At 45.4% G+C, this 21,523-nt stretch overlaps 3 protein-coding genes across 14 annotated transcripts; 1 reads left to right on the top strand and 2 right to left on the bottom strand.

Annotated features, from left to right (window-relative positions):
• The first annotated feature begins 5,057 nt into the window (after nt 1-5,057).
• Nucleotides 5,058-7,993, top strand: LOC120683082 (protein phosphatase 1 regulatory subunit INH3-like). 4 transcript variants are annotated; one of them, XM_039965097.1, is made up of 2 exons: nt 5,058-5,541; nt 6,030-6,435. In XM_039965097.1, the coding sequence occupies exon 1, from the start codon at nt 5,150-5,152 to the stop codon at nt 5,534-5,536; it is 387 nt and encodes a 128-aa protein (XP_039821031.1). In that variant the 5' UTR covers nt 5,058-5,149; the 3' UTR covers nt 5,537-5,541; nt 6,030-6,435. The 4 variants fall into 4 exon arrangements, 3 of the variants coding, with proteins under 3 accessions (XP_039821031.1, XP_039821033.1, XP_039821032.1); XR_005678673.1 differs by having other exon boundaries at nt 5,060-5,614; nt 6,033-6,435; XM_039965099.1 differs by lacking the exon at nt 6,030-6,435 and adding an exon at nt 7,750-7,993 and having other exon boundaries at nt 5,060-5,541.
• A 256-nt stretch (nt 7,994-8,249) lies between these two features.
• Nucleotides 8,250-12,009, bottom strand: LOC120683781 (probable ribonuclease P/MRP protein subunit POP5). 2 transcript variants are annotated; one of them, XM_039965865.1, is made up of 4 exons: nt 11,626-12,008; nt 10,422-10,624; nt 10,151-10,288; nt 8,250-8,809 (listed from the first exon to the last, which is right to left on the bottom strand). In XM_039965865.1, the coding sequence occupies exons 2-4, from the start codon at nt 10,567-10,569 to the stop codon at nt 8,661-8,663; spliced, it is 435 nt and encodes a 144-aa protein (XP_039821799.1). In that variant the 5' UTR covers nt 10,570-10,624; nt 11,626-12,008; the 3' UTR covers nt 8,250-8,660. The 2 variants fall into 2 exon arrangements, with proteins under 2 accessions (XP_039821799.1, XP_039821797.1); XM_039965863.1 differs by having other exon boundaries at nt 10,422-12,009.
• Nucleotides 12,010-12,646: 637 nt separating this feature from the next.
• Nucleotides 12,647-17,415, bottom strand: LOC120682451. 8 transcript variants are annotated; one of them, XM_039964371.1, is made up of 3 exons: nt 17,145-17,415; nt 14,405-15,596; nt 12,647-14,219 (listed from the first exon to the last, which is right to left on the bottom strand). In XM_039964371.1, the coding sequence occupies exon 3, from the start codon at nt 14,092-14,094 to the stop codon at nt 12,925-12,927; it is 1,170 nt and encodes a 389-aa protein (XP_039820305.1). In that variant the 5' UTR covers nt 14,095-14,219; nt 14,405-15,596; nt 17,145-17,415; the 3' UTR covers nt 12,647-12,924. The 8 variants fall into 8 exon arrangements, with proteins under 8 accessions (XP_039820305.1, XP_039820306.1, XP_039820304.1 ...); XM_039964372.1 differs by having other exon boundaries at nt 14,457-15,596; XM_039964370.1 differs by having other exon boundaries at nt 12,647-15,097; nt 15,516-15,596.
• Nucleotides 17,416-21,523: the final 4,108 nt, after the last annotated feature.

Raw genomic sequence — 21,523 nt, 5'->3', positions numbered from 1 at the left:
AGCAGGTCGGAATTCAAAGTATCATTGTAAAGTGGTACACAGTTTACCGGTTTCGACTACCTCCTACTTCTGGCATGTGGTTAGTACTGTTCAATCCTCTGTCAACAATGCCAACAGCGGTACGGTCCTCAATCGACATAGACGGGGCCATCTAAGACACCAGGACCCTGTCCTATTGCCATCACTTACATCTCAACATCTTTCTCTGTCCGATCTCCATTTTCTTTCCTTATTGATTCCTTCTCAAAAGACTTTGCCAAAAGTATCAAGATCCTATATCTCGCGAGTGACAGGAATCACTCGACTTCTCCCGAGTTTCTACTTATCCAAGCATTTCTAACGACACCTGTATACTAGTAGAGACTCATAGGTACCTAGGGAGAGACATGCATACTAGGGTTTCATACAACTCCTAGAAATATAAATGCACAAATAATTAGAGAAATATTGAATACTGAAATTAAGGGTTATGCTCTGGGGCTTGCCTGTGATTTGACACAAGTCAGATAGTTCGTTTGCACCAGCTTGACAGCATCTCCGGTCTAAGCATGTACTCCAGTAAGTCCTTCCATCTTCTGGATCAGTCCACCAATACACCATCATCTGGTTCGGCTCCAACATCACGTGCTTCACATCCATGCGTTGTACATCTAGCGTACCTAAATGATATGCAGCAATGCAAGTGCATGAACTTAAGGAAAACACCACATGTCGCATTTAAAAGGTGTACAAGGCAAGCATAAGGTCACAATGGCATGGGCGCCGATGATGCAATGCAAGGCAATGCGATTAAAAGAAAGACCTGACTGGGCAAACATTTATCGAGTAAACACAACAAACAAGATCAAAAGTCAAGTAGGTTGGTGCTACAAAAGCATTAAATCTAGTTTTAACCAAAACACGTAGCAAAAGCTGTCAAACAACATCTTCCCTGGTTCTATCATACAGAGCTTAAAAAGATGAAGCTAACAAAACTAATTTGGCATTTTTAGCATTTTCTACACTTTTCCACGAATTTACAAGTTTCAGCCGAAGAGAAATTTAAGACCACCGGTTAGACCGGTTGGATCCACCGATCAGACCGGTTGGTTTCACCGGTCAGACCGGCTGACCATACCGGTCGGACTGGATCGTCGCACTGATCAGACTGGTTGCAGCCTGACCAAAGCCATGGCGTACGGCTTCCGCTGGCGGCTCACCGGCCGGCGATGGGGAAAGGCAAGGTGCGGCGGGCAAGGTGGCATGGAGTTCTCTAGGTCTACGAGGCTCACCAGGAACAGTCCAGCAGCTCGAAGGGGGTGGTGCAGGGGAGCTCCACGGGCGGCGGCGGTCTACAGAACAGGGGCGGTGGCAGGCAGCCGGCACAGCGAGGGAGAGTGGCTAAGGATGGTTGCAGGAGCACCGAGACATCACCACGGGACCATTTCGCCAGTTGGATGGCGAGGAGAAGAGCCGGAGGAGGGTCATCAACGTTGGCCAGAGCTTTGGGCGGAGGAGGCAGCTCGGGTCAGGATTCGGCCGATTCCCGCCAGGAAAGGGAGCAATCGGGTTCGAGGATGGCAGGTGGAGGTGGAGGACGAGGTGGAACGACTCTTGGCGCGCGGAATCGAAGCAGGAGCAGCGGGGATTGCCGGAATCGACGATGGGGCGGCATCTGCTCAGCTCCGGCCCGAGCTGGAGGAAGAAGAAAGAAGGGAAAGGAAACGAGGGTGCTCGGGGGTGGATAAGGACGAGCTCAGCGTGGAGGGCGAAGCTCACCGGCGTGGTGACGCGTGGAGGTCGCTGGTGCGATGACGCGTGGAAACGGCGGCGAGCAGGGGAGCACCAGTCAGACCGGTGACTCCGGCCGGACCGACCGATCGCAGTTACCCCCCCCCCCCCACACACACACAAATCAATTGAATTTGATTTCTGAGCTCCCAAAACTCTAAATAGGATAAAAAGATCTACAAGATTGCTTTTGGGCAAAAGTTGATTTGAGCTCTGAATTTAGGAGAAAAGAGGTTTAACCAAATTTGAAATTTAAACTTTGTAATTAGGATTCGACTAGATTTTGATTGCAGTTTTGAAAATAAACTAAATCTTCAAAAAATTTGGTCAAACCTAGTAGCAGAAATTTGCACAAACATAATTAAATTTGAACCCATGTGATGACATGAAATTCAAAATGTAATTATGCATGCGCAATTAACACTAATGACAAAGCTCATGCATAACACTAATGTAATTATGCATGCTGTATTAATCGGACATATAGTACAACCCTGCGTATTTGTAGGAAACACCCTGGATTACAAGATAATCAAGCCCGCACACCCAGAAGTTTCCATCTTCTTCTTGAATGACGGCGACACCGTACCACCGGAATCCAAACATCCGCCACCGAAACCGCCACCAGTGATGACGCCGGCCGGAAGAGGGATCCGTAGCCGCCGCAAGTAGCAGCAGCCCGGAAGGAAATTCCACCGCAGGGGAAACTTGCTGCCTCCCTTTCGCAAAGAAGATAGACACAAACCTCACGGGACGAACCACGGAGAGCACCTCACCAGAATCGCCACGGAGGACCAAAAGCTTGACTTGGCCACTGGAGATGTAGAAGACGACCGAGCTGAAGGCCGCACCGCCGCCGTCAGCACGAGAGACTGCCGGAGGTGAAGCCAAGAAAGCAAAAGCTCCACACAGCAGCCACGCCGATGCCGACGCCGGGTGCTCTGCCATCATCACCGGAGAAGAGCTGGAAGCACTTTACAAACCTCCCTAGTGCGCCGCCGCCATGGACGCCGAGGCCACCGTCATGGACGCCAGCTTCGCTGTCGAGGTCGCCGAAGCCGCCGCCATGGACGCCGAAGCCACCAACGGGGACGCCGAAGCCACCAACGGGGACGCCGACGCACTGGAGGAAGATTATTAGCCACAGGAGAAGGATCACCACCTCTTCCGTCCACCGACGAACGGAATCGAAGTCATCTCCTCCCCGGCGAGACAAAGCTCCACCGCCGGAACTCGACGGCAAACAAACCCTAACCCTAGGCAAGCTCCTACCTAAGTTATATACATCCGCGCGTCGATTCCGCAGCTCCCCTTCCTCGCGCTTGCCGGAGCGGTCGCCGGAGAAGAAAGGGAGCGGCGGAATCGCCGCCGGAAACGGCAATCGCCTCGCGGTCGCCCTCTCCTCTGCTCTGTACTGTAGGAGGGGAAAAGCGGACGCGAGCAAACAGTAGGAAAGAGCACAGGCGAGAGGACATTTCGATCAGCGACTAAAACACAAACTTAACACCCGCGGTGTTACAATCACTGTTGAGGTAAGCTCTTGTATGCATATCTCTATTCTAATTTGTTAATTCTATTTGTCTAGAGCAAAGTGTTGTTTCAGCCATATTGAATCTCGTTTAGATAAGTAATATCTCCGATATGTGCATCTGTACTAGTTGGAGTACTTTTAAATTTGACTAGTGCAAGAAACAGTCAATAAACAGACAAATTGTTTGAAGGTGCTTTCCTAAAGACACTTCAGTGAATCTGTACTGAACCTTACTTGTTCCCTTCGCCAGTACTGCCGCATTAGAAAATTCGTTGTTGCTACCTTTGCGGGCACTCGCGATTAGGCCGTCAACTACCTTCCGTATGCAGCCATGGATTAATCAGCATATGACGTGGCTAACCATTCCTTTGTCAGATAATTAAGTGGTGTAAACCGTTACCGAACTGGGGAAAGGATGATTTGTGCACCGATTTAATTAGTTTAGGGATTGATTTGCACAAATTAGAACATAAGGGATGAGAATCACACTTCTGCGATACGTAAGGATGAAAATACACTTTTTTTCTTATTTTAATCTCCACTGCCATTTTTATCCACCTTTAAAAATGATTTTTTCTGAACTTTTTTTAGGATTAATTGGATTCATACCATTACAATTGTTCGAGTTCACTTATCTGCCATTACAATTCATCAAATTAGAATCATACTGCAATTTGACGTACCTCTGCAATTTGACGTACCTCTTCGGCGTGTTTCATAAAATTTATAGACCAAAGTACCCCCAATTTTCTTCTTCCTCTCATCCTTTCCTTCTTCTCTCTCCAGGGGCAGATCCCTGCCGCCGTCGTTGGCTTGCTGCAAAGGCACCTCCCACCTCTGCTTGTACGTGGCCAAGCCCTGGGGCGGTGTTGGCGCCGGACGCCGAGCGCGCAGAGGAGCATGAGCGCACCGCGGCCATACTGGCGCCCGAGCTCGCCAAGGAGGAGCGCGAGCGCGGCGCGGCCATCCCGACGCTTGAGCTCGCCGAGGAAGAGTGCGAGCGCAACGCGACCATCCCGGCGCCCGAGCCCGCCGGTGCCGCCGCCAGCTTCCCTAGCCGGTCGCTCTTGAGGGACCACGGGTTCGACGACGAGGGCTGCCACAGGTCGGGCAGGATCTCAGATCTCGACATGCCCTCCCACGCCAACGATGTTGATGACTGTGGGGCACTAACCAGCTCGGATCGTGCTACCCTAGCCTTGGTCATCGGCGGTGGCGGAGTCGCAGCCCAGCAGCCGGTCCCTGATGGCCGCCTCGACGTTGCGGGCGTCGTCGCCGGGCGACGAGGCGTCGTCCCAGTCGGCGTGAAAGACGACTCGAACAGGGCCACGACGCCACCAGGGGCGGCTCGGTCTCCTCAGTCCAGTCCTGCCTGCGCGCGCGGCCTCTGGAGTCTCGGCTGCTCGGGTGACGGGTGGGAGGACGCGACACGGGGTGGTGAGCCGACGAGCAAACGGGTTTACGGGCGCCATGGGGATGGCCGGCCGCAGTGGGGATATGCCCAGGAGAGAGGAAGGAAAGAGAGGGGGTGTGAGAAAGAAGAAGGCCGGGGTGTTTTGGTCTATAAATTTTATGAAACACACTGATAGGATAAGTAGTGTCATATTTTTGGAGAGCAGTAGAATTGTAGTGGTATGATTTCAATATAATAAATTGTAATGACAGATCAGTAAACACAAATAATTATAATGGTATGGATCCAATTAACTTTTTTTTTTTACGCCTGCAGCAAAACGAGCCTCACCTTACCAACAGAGCGCCATTACAATTATTACAAGGCCGACCTCAAAACGAAGGAATTAGGGGCGAACGCCAACACGCAATAGCGGTGGAAAATCCCCAATTCCCATGGCGACTCGCGCACCGCCGCAGCACTCGTCGTCAGCCGGATCCGTGACCGTGACCGTTGACCCCTCCCCCTCTTCGTCCTCCTCGGCCCCGCCCCCGGCGACGGCCGCGCCGCAGCCGGCGGAGGCGGTGGTGCTGCGGCTGAAGCGGCGGGGCAAGAAGAAGGTGTCGTGGAAGGAGGGGACGGTGGACAACGAGGGCCTCGGCCGCAAGAGCTCCAAGAAGTGCTGCATCTTCCACAAGGAGGTCCCCTTCGACGAGGACTGCAGCGACGACGAGGGCCCCGGCGGCGGGCACCGGTGCCCGCGGGGAGATGCTGGCGAGGGCACCAACGGCAGCGGCGGATGCCCGTCGTCCTCCCACGACCACAGCCATCACCACCACTGATCTCGGTGCGGATTGGGGCTTCATCATCCCTCGATGCTTATATTCAATCTGCTGTGATGAATTTTGTGATCTGATGATGTAATTAGTTGAGTGGAAATGCTGAATTCGTGCTCAGTTGTTTGGGAAACATGTTATTAGGGTTCAATTACTGTGTTGATGCTTGTCAATCATTTAGTGTATAGAATGTTGAGACCAATCTTTTCCATAATATGATCTGAAGTCTGGCTGTTATTGCTGCCTGGCATTGTGCAAACATTTTGCTATAACTCATAGATTTGACCCCAGTAGTTTATGATTTTGAAATCCTCACAAGAATTTTTGCATTTGTGAAAGGGACCTAGTTCATGCCTGAATGCATAAACATGCACATGTATCCTTTTTGTTTAGAAAACTATGCACATCTATCTGTCAATCTGCTGCACATCTATCTGTCAATCTGCAGCTTTCCATTGTTTCTGTATTGATCATGCTGTGTTTTGGTTGGTGTAATCAGCAGGCAGCTTTGATGGGCCTCTTCGTCAATACCTGAAGTAATTGGTTATCCTGCCAAGGAAACTGATGCTTCTTTATGCCGGCTTTTAGTGAAAAGTTACTGTACTTTTATGCTGATGCTAAGCTAGTATTACCTCATATCGGAACTTGCAAGAGACAACCATTGGGCCAGGCATTGTTAGGCTGCAGCTTCTATGATTGATGTATTGTTCTGGCGTCCAAATATATATTTTGAGATGAAATCTTTTTCCTGTTATTATTGTCATAGTTTAATTGTCTCAATGTTACTAAATCTGTTCTTCTAGGCGATTCACTGGTCAATATATGATCCTTGTCGACTTCATTGTATTTGCCTCTTATATTGTAGCAGTTTGCTGTTTGTTAATGATGAACTGAGGCTGCTCTTATATGATTTCTGTCTTATTGGTTTGGTTATACCATAATTATTCTGATCCTCATAGTAGATAACTAGACATGTTACCTTAATCAGGTTATGAAACTTGTGTTTTGTATACCTTGGATATCACCATCATATAATAACACTAGTGTGGGAACATATTAGTTGCAAATTAATTACTAGGTCCACTGTCCAAATGTCATCAGAACAGCAATGAACTTCTGGTGAAATAAGGTTGTTAAGTTAGTTGTAATTTTAGACTGGAGCCATGTGGAAGTTTGTATATCTGATTTGTGTTAGTAGTGACAGAAATGGCTGTGAAGGTAATTATCAGTTTAGTGATATGGCTGCATTGAAAATGTTTTGGTTGTGAACAATGTTCTTAAGGCGTCGCCTAGGCGACGCCAAGGCGTCAAGGCGCTCAGGGAGGCCAAGGCGTCGCCGACGCCCAGCTAGAAGAGAGGAAGAGCAAGGGGAAGGAGCGACCGGGAGATGAAAGGAGGAGCAAGAAGGTTACCAGAACTAGCAGGCGACGACCTCCGCCTTCCTCATCCTCGACGGCACCGGCGCCGGCGAGATCTGGCCCCCAAGAAACTGGGGAGGTGCGAGGACTTGAAGGGGGAGCGGCTGCGGTGCTCCATTTGAGCAGCTGGAGGGGACGCCGGGGTTCATTGCTGCACGGGTCTGCTACGGCTGCAGTCGATGTGCAGGGGAGCGCCGGCGGAAGGGAGGAGAGGCATGCGGGGCGGAAGGGAGGAGCGGCGGCACTGCTGCGAGGGAGGAAGAGAGGAGCGGTGCTGCTGCGAGGGAGAAGCGACGGCAGTTTTGGGCGTAGGGTTATTGGGAGGATGGGGTAAACACAGATAAGGTGGTCATGGGCTTGTTAGTGGGCTGGGCCTTACTTTCTCCTTGCCCTTTTCTCCCTTTTCTTTTTCTTTTCTCATTTGTTTTCCCTGACTATGGCGTCGCCTAGGCGAGGTGAGGCGTCGCCTAGGCGTTGTGGCGGGGGTAGAGCGCCACAGCTCGCCTCAACTCCTTAAGAACATTGGTTGTGAATGTAACGAGTACTTGTCTTAGATCCAAAGAGATCTGGATGCTTGATATCCGCTCTAGTTACCTTCAGTTATGATCAAGCAAGGCAGCATCACGTATTCAGGTGAAGCCCAAACAAATGCAGACAATTGTATCAGTTTCAGTGCCTGTCGGGTTGTCGGGTGTGACCCAAGATCTAAGTTTTTGTTTGTTTTCTATTGTTACTTGTACATTGCTGTAAATCTGGTATCGATTCAAAGAATAGATGCTGATTAGGTGATGACCGCTGCAGGGGTGGACGGGTGGTGGTGGTTCGAAGGGGAAAGGGACCTATCTGTTGTGTGTTCTCATGGGATGTGGAGGAAATTCGCAAGAAAAGAAAATTTGCAGATTTGCAACCATTTATGCTCATCTGATGATTTACCATTTAATGATTGTTTTTTTAATCCACTTAATACTTGGTCGTATTTTATATGTGCAAGACAATAGTTTTATCTGACACCAGAATAAGCTGTAACAAAGCTCGTGTCACAGAATACTATGCCATATAGTTTTTTTTTTTTTGCTTTGTGGATTTTTAAAGCTATTCGCTTCTGTAGATTTTAATAATAATAACTAACTAAAATTACATGTAGTGATGTTGAAAAGTTGTATCGGCTTAATATTGTTTTCTTATTTGATAGCTTGCCAGCCTCTAATCTAAAATTGAGAAGCAGGAAAGCCCAATTGGCACAATGGATTGGTGCATCACTTTTGGGTCTTACAGTAGATGCAGGGCCAAGATCACTAAACTGAAACAAATCAGACGCCTATAACAGCTTCCGGCGTCATGTTATTAATTAAGAGAAAAGCAACAAATCAAGACGCAAGCCACCTAAAACATCTTTACAAATTGCAACACAAGGGCAGCAAATAAAGAAAGAAAAGCGACCCTAGCATGAGCTAGGAAGGCTCTGAAAGTCTGGAGGTCCTTGGCTCCGGCGTCATACTGCAGAGGGCCCACCTTTGCCGTCTTCAAGACTTCAAACAGCCGTCATATAAACACAGCCATTGCACGAGGAGAAAGTTGTCACCTTAGTTCCATCCTGTTCAGGCAATAAGGTCTCAATTCTACACAATGCACTGAATGTTTCTTTCTTTTTATTTCACCCACAGACAAGAGATTGCTAGACTAAAACAGGAGATGGAATAAAGACCAATTCATTAGCTCTCTAGCCCTCTAATTTTGTCAAAGCAGTTCTGTACAGACAGGATGATCTCCGGCATGATACAGTCACCAGCAGCCAGCTTGTACTGCTCAAACTTTGCTTTGTCGCACTCCAGTGCGGCTGTCCTGCATGCCCTGATGCTTCCTAGAAGAAGTGAATGAGATGATGAGGTCAGTAGTTGAAAACAAGGTAATAAATAGCGTACAGCAGCATGTTAGCGGATTAGTGTCTGTGTAGCGGATCGCGGATAGCAGGTGCTATAGCAGCGCTAAGTTAGTGTAATTCAAACAGTATTCAAAATTTTAGAGCATATACGAATATTAACATCAAATTTACTTCAAACATTTAAAAAAATTTAATTAGTCATTACATTTCACGCTACAAGTGTCACGAAGAAGCATAAACAAATAGATACAAAAGGATGCATCAATACATACTAACATTAAGTGCTCATACCAATTAAGAAGAACGTCTTTTGTCATCCTATCATTATTCATCATTGTCTAAATCATCATTTTCAATATTCATATTGCCGTTCCATCCATCTTCATTCTCATTTGTACCATCTCATAGCAAATAGCGGTCTAACATGAGCAATAGTGGTCCACAATAGCGGATGCTAAGAACAATAGCGGACGCTAAGTCCGCACATGCTATTTTAGATCCGCTACCTTGTAGCGGTAGCGAACTGCTACCGCTATAGCAGCCTCTATTGTAGGTGCGATGAACACTATTTATTACCTTGGTCCAAAAATGAACATGAAGTAGTACCATCATGATAGAGTTTAAGAAGGAAAAGCATCACCAGGTCTAATTTTTGAGTTGTCAATGAGAAATATAGTTTAGGCAAGTTAACGTATACGACCTTCACCTATATGACATGAGTACAAGATTGCAGCAGCTCCACGTAAAAACCATAGTCGACACTCAAAAGAAACAGGCGTACAACTCTTTTTCTAGAAATAGGAGAGGTTATCCCTAATATACTAAAAATACAGGCAAAATGTTAAACAAGCAAAAAGGACAAAAAGGTATACAAAAAAGATGTACTACAATATCACATCAAGTCATCAACATCGAGGCTTGACATTCTGATATTTGAGGACAATAACTATGTTTTGCACGATGGGTGACCACAACAATTTCATTTAAGAATCTTAGGCTTGCGGACTTATAGAACCAGATTACATAATTAACGACCCAATCAGTTTGCTGCAGCTCATTAGGATGACAGACTCAATAAAAAAGCATACAGCTCTCTTGACAGCCTTTTACAGTAGTCCAATTTGATAATGACATAAGATGGCCATATAAAATCCTTTAAAATCACATTCCTTACAAACTAATTTCCCATGTAGCGTGAAAGATGATATTATAGACATGGTTAAGGTATTTTAGAAAATGATTCAGGGTTATTGGACACAATGAAAAATTACTGCAACCAGATTGCTTTGGTACCATCATCCATCTGAGTGAACCACTCACCACTCACATCCAGCAGGTTGAACGATACTGGAATCTTCCCAATGCTCCTGACCATTGTAATGGCAGTCCATACTTTCTGGTGGTCATCACGTGACACTCGAATTATGCAAAGCTTTGTTACAGGATTAACATACTTCACTGAAGATTGGCACAGTTCATAAATATTCGTGAATTAAAATAGTAAGTACTAAACACAAAACGTGCAATTAAAAGAAATCCTGACGGACAATTAAAGACATTTCAGAAGTAGTTAGTATTTACTATTTAGTACCTTGCAATGCTCCAAGAGATGCAGCTAGGCCAAACTGCCCAAAGTTGAGTTGAATGCTGTCTCTGATTACTTTGGTTACATTGAATTGAGTGAGGATAACAGGATCAGATTCACCTCTGCCAGCATCAATGAAGACCTCCATCACCATATACCTGTTCTTGAGTGAACCATGATGACCGTATGCTTCCTTTCCTGCAGTGATCCTGCACCAGAAATAAGATCAATCGGCATTTGTAATAAACAGAGAATCTTCAAGATAACCAATGCATAGGATTATCTACTTATTGCTCTTTTTTCCTGAAACATAAAGTAACATGCAGTTTAGTTAGCAATTCAGTTCTCAATAAAGAAAGGACAATCAACATCCACTCGTTGAGGGAAGGTGATTTCTGAAGTGAATTTTGAGTAACCATATATCGACCTCCAACTATGCCATATGAAAGACTATATATCTGTTCTCATCCCCTATGGCCCTACCACAGAACCTCGCTAGGCCAGTACATGTATTTTCTTCTAAAAAAATTAGTAATTCTTCAATTTTTTAGCTCGACAGAAAAGAGAATTGCAATGCGAACGAGAAGCTTTGGGAAGAAAATTAGCATTGGCAAAGTTTCCACCAACCAAGATATCCGGAATGTTCAGAGAGCTGTGACTTTTATGTACAAACATGAGGAAGTGTTCTGGAGTATTTAGTGCATACAAATGTTCAGAATCCAAACTCAAATGGTGGAATTTGTGATGTTGAGAGGTTGTAGAAAGCTGAAAAGAAACAGGGGTGCACAGGTGCCGTGGAAACCAGGACATAATCTTGTGCCTGTTCAGCCTTTTGAAAAATTTTCCTTCTATCATTCGTCCAAGTAGGAATAATCTCACTTGTTGAAGCTCACTAATTAGTACAGGTTGTGCTGCGCACTATTAAATAAACAGTAAGCACAGCATGACATTGATGAATATCCTTGTGTACGGGGATGGGATGCATGAGGGGCGGGTCCATGATCTGGGGAAAGGTATTCAAAATTTTCAAAGGATGATTTTTTTTGACAGCCTAAAGTACAGATTCATACCACATAGTTGAGTACCAACAACACAAATTGTTCTATGTCAATTTATCACAAAAATTTTGCTCATGACATCATTGTCAATTTATCACAAATTCACAAACATTATCAAATTGCATGGCACAAAATAATGAAAACATGAAAACCGTGGTTGTTGTCTTGCTATCAGCAGAGGAATGCCGCGCAAGCACAGGCGCACAGCCGGTAACGGTCAGCCGCAGCCGGCCCGCAAGCGCCACGCCGCCCGCGCACCCGCTGGTGCGGTGGTGCCTGGGGCCCTGGGCGCGGCGGCGTGGGACTCCCACCGCCGTCCGCCCGTTCTTCGTTCACCGTGGTCAACGCCGACCTGCAAGCCGCTACGCTGCTCGATCAACGCCGGCCACCGCACGCCGGCAAGCCGGAGCCGCCTCGCCTAGGGGTCCAGGCGTCGCCGCCCGTCGGGGTCTCGGCTCGTCGGTCGGCGGTCAGCTGGGTCAGCCTGAGTGAATTGGACCGTGTGTGGCCCCGTGTGGGAGGTGGGCTATTGCGTTTTTGGGCCGACGGAGAGAGTAAAAGATTGGGAGGCCTTTATGTTGGGATATTTCAATTTTTGAATTATATACTACTCCTACCTCCGTTTTTGTGTATTTGACGCTGGGTTGAAATGTAAGCTAACTAGCACTAAAGTTATTAGGGGAGACGTCATGTAAATAAAAATGGAGGTAGTATATAAGATATGCACATAAGTAATTTTTATTAAAAATAATGAGTACTCAACTAAATACCCTTAAATTTAAGTGGATGTGTCACTGGATTCAGATGGAAGGTGTGTGTAGCAGAGATATTGATTACTGTATTTGTTTACAGTCTCACGGGGTAGGCCGGCGGAGATTGGACCGGGCCGGTGTGGGGCCAGTAGAAACAAGATATCCATGCCTTCTTGTTGAGTATACAAAAACAGCCGAAAAAAAAAGAGAAGAGAAATACTAACGCACTAGGACTGTACTTACACGCTACGGACCGTCAATTCTAAAAATTCATGTTTGGATCCCTAAACGATTTAAGATACCACTACTGTCTATGAAAATCAACCTCACTGATACAGTATACAGTAATAGAATGCTGACGAGAATGAGATTATTACCAGGAATGGCACATCAATAATCCACATAGCAGTCTGTACAGAAAGAAGACAACATACTTCTCATAGAGCATACGTTGTATTGATGTCCAAATGGGCGAATACAGAAGCAGGTTAGAAGAAACCCTACCCAAACACTTTTATTTCGTCAATATATATAGCACCCTTTACAATACGCACTTAACATCCCACAACTGTGAAAATCTTGGATTGAAGCAGTACCAATGCAATCGAGAAATAATACCAACTTTTCAAACTGCCAGTCTCAACAATCAAACTATGCAATCAAGCCTAGCCATTATGACGGTGTATTGTTTTTTATATTCTATGCCATCAAGGTTTTCCATCTACCATGGACCTTTGCCCTTGGTCCATCCAGCGAGCCATCAACGACGAGGTTTGTGACAGCAAGGCAGGAGAGCCAGTCGATCTCATACGGGCAGAAGCAGTACATCTTGGTCACATTCTCATTGTCGATCTTCCTCATCGACCGGTCGCCGAGGCAGAACAAAAAGAGACCTTCCCCCTCAATCCAGATCACCACCGCACCACTCTTCCCTCGGAAAATCTCCAGCCTGATCCTTGCCTTGGGCTGCATCATCAGCACGCGCGTGGGCAAGGAGCTTGTCATATCGATCGTCTCCGAGAGAACCCAGTTGTGGAATGCATCCCCAGATCCACATTTGTGCTTCCAAAGTGACATCTGAAGGCCCTTCACGAGGAGCACCAAAATGCCCCCATCTGGAGAACTCGCCAGCATCGGCGCCTTGTTGGACTTCGCTTCAGGTGGAAGCTCCACACATGCCAGCTCTTCTTTGTCGACACGCAGTGTGGCGACATGAGTGGGCGCAAAAGTTTTCCAGCTCCCACAGAGCCAGTGGATGCCGCCATGGAAAGCGGCAGCAGGGGACGGCATCAGGTAGAGGCCAGCCATCAGCTCAGGGGCACCTGTCGGCCTCCACCAGGCTCTGGTCTTTGAGCAGTAGTACACATAGATGAGCTTCTTCCCTTTGATCCAAATGGAGACCAGACGGAAGGACTGCGACATGCGCCCATCGACGCCGACATCATCGGTAACAAGCAAGACATAGTGGTGTGGTGGCTTACCCAGACGGTTAGGAATGTGCAACAATTCACCGGAGAGAGGATTACAAACACATAGCAAATCAGGCTTGGCACGGCGGCGGAGGGCCAAGAAGCTGTCCTGGGTAGCAACAGGCTCGTAGAAGTTGAGGTCTGCGCCGATACCCGGAATAAAGTTGCTGAGGGACATTGGGCTGACTGCATTGCAGCCCTCTTTCCCACGGTCACTGGACTGAATCATCTCGGTGCCAGGCAGCGGTTCTTGTCGCTGTGGTGCTGCCACAGGTGCGAGGGAGCCTCGGAGCTCTCCTGGTAGAAGAAGCCGAGGAGGAGGGACGAGGTGAAGCCATGGTCGCTGTGCTGGCCCTTGAGGCCATCGAGAAAGGTAGGATCCTTGATGAGATCGCGCCATGGCTTGTAGGCTGACGCAGCCCGTGCGAGGGAGGCTGGATCTGATATGTGGGTTGGGATCTTGGTGATGATGTCCATCGGAAGATGCGGCTTCTCATCGTCCTCCATGCTTGTTCCCCCGATCCCCTTAGAAAGACACAGGCAGTATGCATGTAAGTTGTTATGAACTGATGAATCGACCAAAAAAATCTCCATCGCGTGCGGCCGGCAAGCAACTCAACTCTAACACACAGTGCAAAATTTCTTTCGAACAATAAAACACAGTGCAAATTAAACCAACCAGACACCATAGCGTCAAGAAGAAAGCGTACAACTTGGGTCTCAAAGCTTCCTCCAATGGATACTTAGCTTCCTGCTACTTACTCCGGTGTCGTGGCAAGAATCAAGCGACGGCGTTCCTCCGTCTGAACTCTGATCTGGGGGCGCGAGGTGAGGGTGGTTGGAGAAGGGTGCAGAAAGGTGAAAGTGTGGGGAAAGGTACTCATGCCATTTGTTTAGTTGACTAGGTTCATGCCCGTGCGTTGCCACGGGAAAAAAATTCATGAACAAAAACATCAAAGACCGAGATAACTATAAGTGCTCAAATATACTTTAGACGTAATACACAAAACATTAACCAACGAAGAAATAAGATTGCTTGTATTTGTTAGCAGCTAAAAACAATATATAGATAGATGCATCTTAGCAACAACACCAATTCATAAATACGGATGATTTGAACAGATATAATTTTCACAAATACGCCGCTTCCTGTTATTTTCGTCTCTTTGCTCATCTGTCATTGCGGCACGTCGGACTCGTTGCCGCACTCGTCGCAGTGGAAGAGCATCATCAGCCAAACCGGAGTCTTAAGGAGTGATATATTGTGAGAAGCGAAATTGGAACGGATCCGACGCAAAGCTAATCGTAAGATGATAAAGCAAAGAAAGATAATAGTCCCTTAGGTATTGTTGGGAGGATCCATTTCCGTGAAGGGTCAGCTACGGCGCCCACAATAGTTCAGGCTGAATTAGAGACAGGGCACGTAATCAAAATTGTAGATGGAATCCCATAATTACGATTATCATTACACTGGAACAATCAAGATAGAGATAGAGATAGAGAAGAGAAGAGAAGAGAAGAGATAGAGATAGAGATGTTTGTGCGTCAGACTAACTAAAGCACAAGCTTTGGAGGGAAAAACCAAGTCATAGCATCTACCAATATTAATGATCTATGAATATGTAGCATTTCACTTCTCTGAAAGTGTGTAAAAAAAAAGGTATTTGAAAATGCATCTTTGTGGTGAAGAGCAATCATTTTGGTCTAGGAGCTAATTACATGTAATTGGAATACATAGCTTGCCTAGCTCTACATACATTTATCAATTTATAAGTAAAAAAATAAACAATGATGGCGTATGAAAAGGAGGCAGCGATGTACCTGCAATAGGACACTGGTGTTTTTTTGGACCTTATATAATGCATTACTGGGCCCTTTTCATATATGTGCCTGCAATCCACACTGCATAGGAGACCATCGTGAGTTCAGTCAGGGCAAATAGGCAATGAATTATATCTACATGTATACCGAACCGAAACATTGTAAATGCCGAAATGCCTAACTACAAATCCCCTCTATTCATTAGATCAGTCAGGGTAATTGAAGATTTCAGTCACAATGGCTCAGTATAATCCTGAGTGGCCACCAGGATTTTAATGCTAAGTATAAATCATTGTGCTGATATGAATGCCATATCATTGAGGTAATCCTGATTTCTGCATCGGCCCACCCTCATATATTTGATCTACAAACAGCAATAGTGACACGTGCATTTCCCAGATGTACCCTAAAGAAAAAAGGAGAGAAATTCTTGGCAGCAGTTTACTGTATGCAATCTACTCTTGTTCAGGGCATGCAGTTTATTCGAGCAATTGGCCTAGAATCCATGGGCTACTGAAAATTTGGCAACAGTATAGTATCTGGACAAGTTACATAACAACATAACTGACTCAGCCATACAACTCTAGATAGCAACAGAAGCCAAACATATCAGTCCCCTACTGTAAGTGTCTGCTTAACTTCTGAATATTCCCATTCAAAAGTGATTTTGAGTGACACATGACGCAGCGTGCGTTCTGGGCATTCCACAATTATGGTTTACTTAGAGCATCTCCAAGAGTTTGGCAAATCGAGTTGCCATCTTTGATTTTTGGCAAAAACGTTAAAAATACTCTTCCAATAGTTTGGCAAAAGACTTGGCAATTTTTGGCAACTTGGGAAAAACTAGCCTCCAGCACGTAAATATACGCGCGCGGCGCGCGGTTGGCATCGTAATTTCTAGTCAGGTGGGAGGGTGAAAAAAAAATAACAGAGAAGGGTTCCTGATTTAAGTTTTCAAGAGGTGGAAGGGCATAAATATAATTTTGTTTCTCTCTCAGGGTTCCTGATGTAAGTTAGATCTGGATTTGGCAAGTGAATTATGCCAAACTGTTGGAGATAAGCTTTTTTTTTACTTGGCATATCTTTTTAGAAATTGACAAAACACAAGATATACCAAGTAAAATATGACAAACTCTTGGAGATGCTCTTAGTAGCAAACAATGACTGCACAAGACTGAAAGGAAAACACCGATTCAGGAATAACAATAAATGATTTAAGCTGTGTACAGGCCCAACGAACACCTTATATGGAGGTCAACAGACCCAATGTTATTCCCCCTCCGACAGATTGAGCACAGAAGAATTGCTACCCCTAATGATTGAGCAACGTAACAACGTTTTTGTTCATGCAACATTTAAGTGGAGCAATAAGCTCGAATGTCGCGGCATGAAACACTATCGAATTTGAGAATAGGATCAAACACCTCTGGACTGTACAAAACCCTAGGTTCGCATCCGCCCACCAGAAAAATGTGTAATCGTAAAATCCCACCTGAAACCTACACATCACGCATGGATCTGACGTTTCCGTGCAAAATCCGACCTCAATCGAGCGGATCGGAGCCTGAATCCCACCCATGCGAACCCTAACCTCGTGATGCAATCAAAGAGAAGGGGGAAAACTTGTACCAATCGAGAGCTCCTGACCAGCGTGACCGGCGATGCAGGCAGGCCGGGGATGGATCTGCGGCTCAGTGGCGGCCGGCGTTCGGCGTCCGGCATCCCCACGGGCGAAGCAGGCAGACCGGGGATGGATCTGCGGATCGGCGGCGGCGTGCGGAGGCGTCGCAGCGAAGGGAGAGCGCCCCGGCGTCGCAGCGAAGGAGGGCGTCGGCAAGGTGCTCCGGCGTCACGGAAATTGAGGGCGTGATGGTGGGCGGGCGGGCGGGCGGGTGGGACCGGGCAACGGATGGATCGCACGGAGAATTCAAATCAGCAAATCACAGCCGTCGCAGGCTTCAGCAACGACCAAGGGGAGGGGGTGACCATGTAGACGAAAAAACGTCACCCTTAGCTTCTTTTTAGTAGTAGAGATAAAGATAGAGATAGAGATACAGAAGAGATTGAGTGGGTTTTATTAGTGGCCGTGGCACTTTTGGCCTTTAATGACTAGCAACAAGAGTCTTCTCCCACGCTAACCTTTAATGACCACATTGACCAGTAACTCATCTCTGTATTGATGAAGGAAATAGGGACATGATATGGTGCAAATGGGCAAATGGCATCTTACAATTGCCTTTCCTATCTCACTGGAACAGCTATTAACTTTGAAAAAAGATTATGGTAATTTCGGATTTAATTCACAGCCACATAGAAGTTGTAATTCTGTCTCTGTTAGTAGCAGCTGAAGAGTCTCTTTCAATTTAGTAGACAAAGTAGGATGAGACAAAAGGCTGTTAAGGTGATGTATTCGATCTTATCTTCCTCATGGAGCCATAAGAGATCTGGAATCCTGGGTGCATGATATGATTTGAATCATCTATCTGCTTAGGCTAGCAACAGCAGATTTTCATGCTGGACAGAGGCGAAGCCTGGAAAAATCTGAGCAGTATGCACTTGTTTTCATGAGCGGATAAAGAAATTCTTGAGCTATTATTTTCTGTAAGGCTCAATGCTCGTTGATATGCTTGGTGCTACAGAGAATCCAATTCCTCCTATGGTTCCTGATCCATGTCTTCATCCTTGTCTAGCATTAATTCAAAGAAAATAAATTGATGAGAGCATTGCAAGGTTTCTGGTTTGAAGGGGAGAAGTAACAAGTATGACTTTTAAGTGACTAAGTTTTTCCATGTTTTAAGTGAATCTTAAAGTAGAGTAAAGCACCAAACTCTGTACTTCAGTTCATCTGGTACGTTTGAAATCTGGTGTAAATAGTGGCATTGATGGTATGGATCTAATATAAAAATCTGGCACTAAAGCACCAAACTCTGCATTTTGTCTTTTTAGAAAAAGTTGGTAATAAGAAAAGAAAAAGGGTTACAGTTAATTACATGAAACTTTGTTAACCTGGATAAATCCAATATATATTACCCCTCACTAACAAGAACTATTGCAGCTTTCAAAAGAGGCACCAATCCGGTCTCAATTTCAGAATTTCCTATCCATCTGGATTACAAAGTCGGACATGGAAGTAAACAGCACCAGCAGAGGATAATCAAGCGCTGTACTGATGTGCCTAGGTAGGCAAGTACCAGCGGGGAGAACTCACAGCCCTGGGATCTACAGGTAGAAGCTTCTTTCCCGACACCTATTTGTTGGACCAAGGATAAAGGCCCACACCCCTCCCACTATAACACCTGTGTTTTATGGTCGGGTTGGCTAGGTGGGGCGCTCTAACTTGGTATCAGAGCCGAGGTCCTGGGTTCGATCCCTCCCGGCCACGCATTTCCGCTGCGCGATTTCCCCTGCGTCTCTCGTGTGCTGAGACCTGCTGCGGGCTACGCCGGACACTAGAACCTGCTGCGGGCTACGCCGGGCTCGCACGCCGTAGGGGGAATGTTGGACCAAGGATAAAGACCCCCACCCCTCCCACTATAACACCTGGATTTTATGGTCGGGTTGGCTAGGTGGGGCGCTCTAACTCTATTCGCTTGGCTTTGGCTGATGCCTGGAGCTAATTTGTTATGAGAGAGCAGTACTGCTAACTGGCTGGTAGCTGATGGTTGGTGATGATTTAGTATGAGAGAACAGTACTGCTGGCTGGTTGGCTGACAAGTCCAGCGAACACTATGAATTGCTTTCTTCAAAAAGTTAAGAATCTTGACATGGTCAATTGCTAGTGTGCTCTACTGTACACAACTACTTCTCTTGTTCACGAGTATAGAGATGAGGTTAGGGTTGAAAACAAAAACGAAAATTGAGATTTTATCGACGAGAGTATAGTAGTTGAGGTTAGGGTTGAAAACAAAAACGAAAATTGAGATTTTATCGATGAGAACCGTTTTCGAGATTTTATCGAGATTCTGGTGTAAACAAAAATGAAAACGGCTACCGAAAATACAGAAACAAAAATGGTATTTTTATTCGAAACTGAAAGCGAAAACGATTTCAGCCTGTACCGACCGTTTTCGAAAAGTATCATATTTATCCGGTAATTTACCGCCGGTATTACCGTATTTGAAGCCCAGTCCAACACATGTTTTCCCCGGCCCAATAGCTCGCGGAGGTTCAGCTGTAGGCATAGGCAGCCTGCGGTCCTGCACTAGCACTATTCTTAATGGCATGCTAGTCTATGTTTAAGTCTCTATTTGAATTTGGTTAATGATCATGTATGACTATGTCACCTATGTTGTGTACAACTTTGTGCCATACTATCGTGCATGCTACTATGTGTCAGTTATCACGGATTGATTCGATATTTAGATTAATATATTAATCGAATCTTCACTACTTGCATATGAGATGTGTCAAGTCATATAGTTAATGTTATGCTCTATTGTTTGATATGTTTATCATTTTTTAAATATCGTTTTGATGGGTTTCGACCATTATCGATGTGTTCTCGACAATATATTTCTGTTTTCGAAATTACCAGAATACCGGCGTCGTTTTCGTTTTCGAAAATACCGTACCGTTTTCGTTTTCGATGAAAAAAATGTGAAAGTGAAAATGGTGGAGTTTTTTGCCGATCGTTTTCATCCCTAGACGAGGTATACAACTAAGCTCTCTTTTACCTGTAAAAAACAAAACAAAACAAAGGAGAGGAGAGGATATAGAAATCAGCTCGCCGGTCGGTCCTCTTGTCTTCTCTCTGTACGGACTGGATGTTAACATTGAAGCTTCCTTCCCAACAACTCTCATTCTAGCATATCTATTAACAAAATAAGAATCCCGATGTGCTCAATTACTCCAGTGTGAACAACCAAGCGCTGTGCTCGGACACCAGAATAAGGTCAAGAGAACTCTCTCCCCAATTCGGTTCCAAAGTGACTTTTCTGGCTCATTGTCGTCAACTTCATCCTTTGGTATGCTCTTACTGCTTAGGTCAATAACAGGACTTAAAATCCATTGAGCTATAGCTTGAAACTTTTCTGAATTCATAAAATTTGACTAGGATAGACACACGTGTGATACACACATGTTTAAGAAACCTAATTAGATTTCAATTCAAAAGTGTATTTAATTAAGTATTGATTAATTAATATTCAATAAATTCTAAAAACATGTATCATATAAACGTCACTGCTATCTTATTGTTTAGGTTGGCACAAATGTAATGCAACAGGAACGGACTAAAATAGATAATTGGAACAAATTACATGCATTATTTCTTCCTACGGAATCAAATTTTCCAAACATAGAAAAAGGGGTTAAGATCAAGGTTGGTAAAGACCACCGTGTAGAACAGCTCCAGCCACGGCATCAGCATTGGGCCGTTACTCGACATTGCTAGTTGAGCCTATTTGATGTAGCCGATCAAAGTTGATGCAGTGCCGGTGATCGCAGTGCAGCTGCGACTCCAGGAAGTAGCCAAAGTAGAGAGAGCAATCGCGTCGATGCGTTCCCAAAAACTTGATTGCCCTCAACTCGGTGCAGTCTCTCAAAGAGGACGGAGTTTCGGAGGCCTGCTCTTCCAGCAAGTCTATGCACCCCGACTTACCAGAAAGGAGATGCAAAAACAACAGCAACAATAATTGAATGTTTTTTCTATGTATTTCGTGCAAGGAATGATATGGTGGATCAAATTTAAATAACAAATATTTTCAATTGTTTTCGATCTTTATAGTATAGATTATATCGCCTCAATATAGTATAGATTAATAGTTCTTAATATCATGCGAAACATATCCAATGGAACTCTCTCGTACTTGAGACACAACTTGCTTATAACACTAGCAAAACTTGTATGAAGCTTTACATACAACAACACTTTTGAGATGCTGAAACTTTGGAAATTGTAAATTTACGCTTGTCATGTTTCATCAGTCTGAAAAACATAACCCGAGCTCGTAGAGTATAAGCTTTATTTTTTAAACCCTATACATGAAAAGTAACTTGAATCAGTAATA

The sequence above is a fragment of the Panicum virgatum genome, chromosome 7N, assembly GCF_016808335.1.
Source record: "Panicum virgatum strain AP13 chromosome 7N, P.virgatum_v5, whole genome shotgun sequence".
In the NCBI taxonomy this organism is placed as follows: domain Eukaryota; kingdom Viridiplantae; phylum Streptophyta; class Magnoliopsida; order Poales; family Poaceae; genus Panicum; species Panicum virgatum.
The sequence above is the reverse complement of the archived record's forward strand: the minus strand, read 5'-3'. Positions and strand labels throughout refer to the sequence as shown.

What these genes read in the sequence shown, in the direction of transcription:
- LOC120683082 (XM_039965099.1), top strand. Translation starts at nt 5,150, where the DNA reads ATGGCGACTCGCGCACCGCCGCAGCACTCGTCGTCAGCCGGATCCGTG.
- LOC120683781 (XM_039965863.1), bottom strand. Translation starts at nt 10,569, where the DNA reads ATGGTGATGGAGGTCTTCATTGATGCTGGCAGAGGTGAATCTGATCCT. An exon ending in ATCTCTTGGAGCATTGCAAG is followed by an intron (nt 10,289 to 10,421) that starts GTACTAAATAGT and finishes GCCAATCTTCAG; the next exon opens with TGAAGTATGTTAATCCTGTA. An exon ending in CAACCTGCTGGATGTGAGTG is followed by an intron (nt 8,810 to 10,150) that starts GTGAGTGGTTCA and finishes CACTTCTTCTAG; the next exon opens with GAAGCATCAGGGCATGCAGG.
- LOC120682451 (XM_039964368.1), bottom strand. Translation starts at nt 14,094, where the DNA reads ATGGCGCGATCTCATCAAGGATCCTACCTTTCTCGATGGCCTCAAGGG.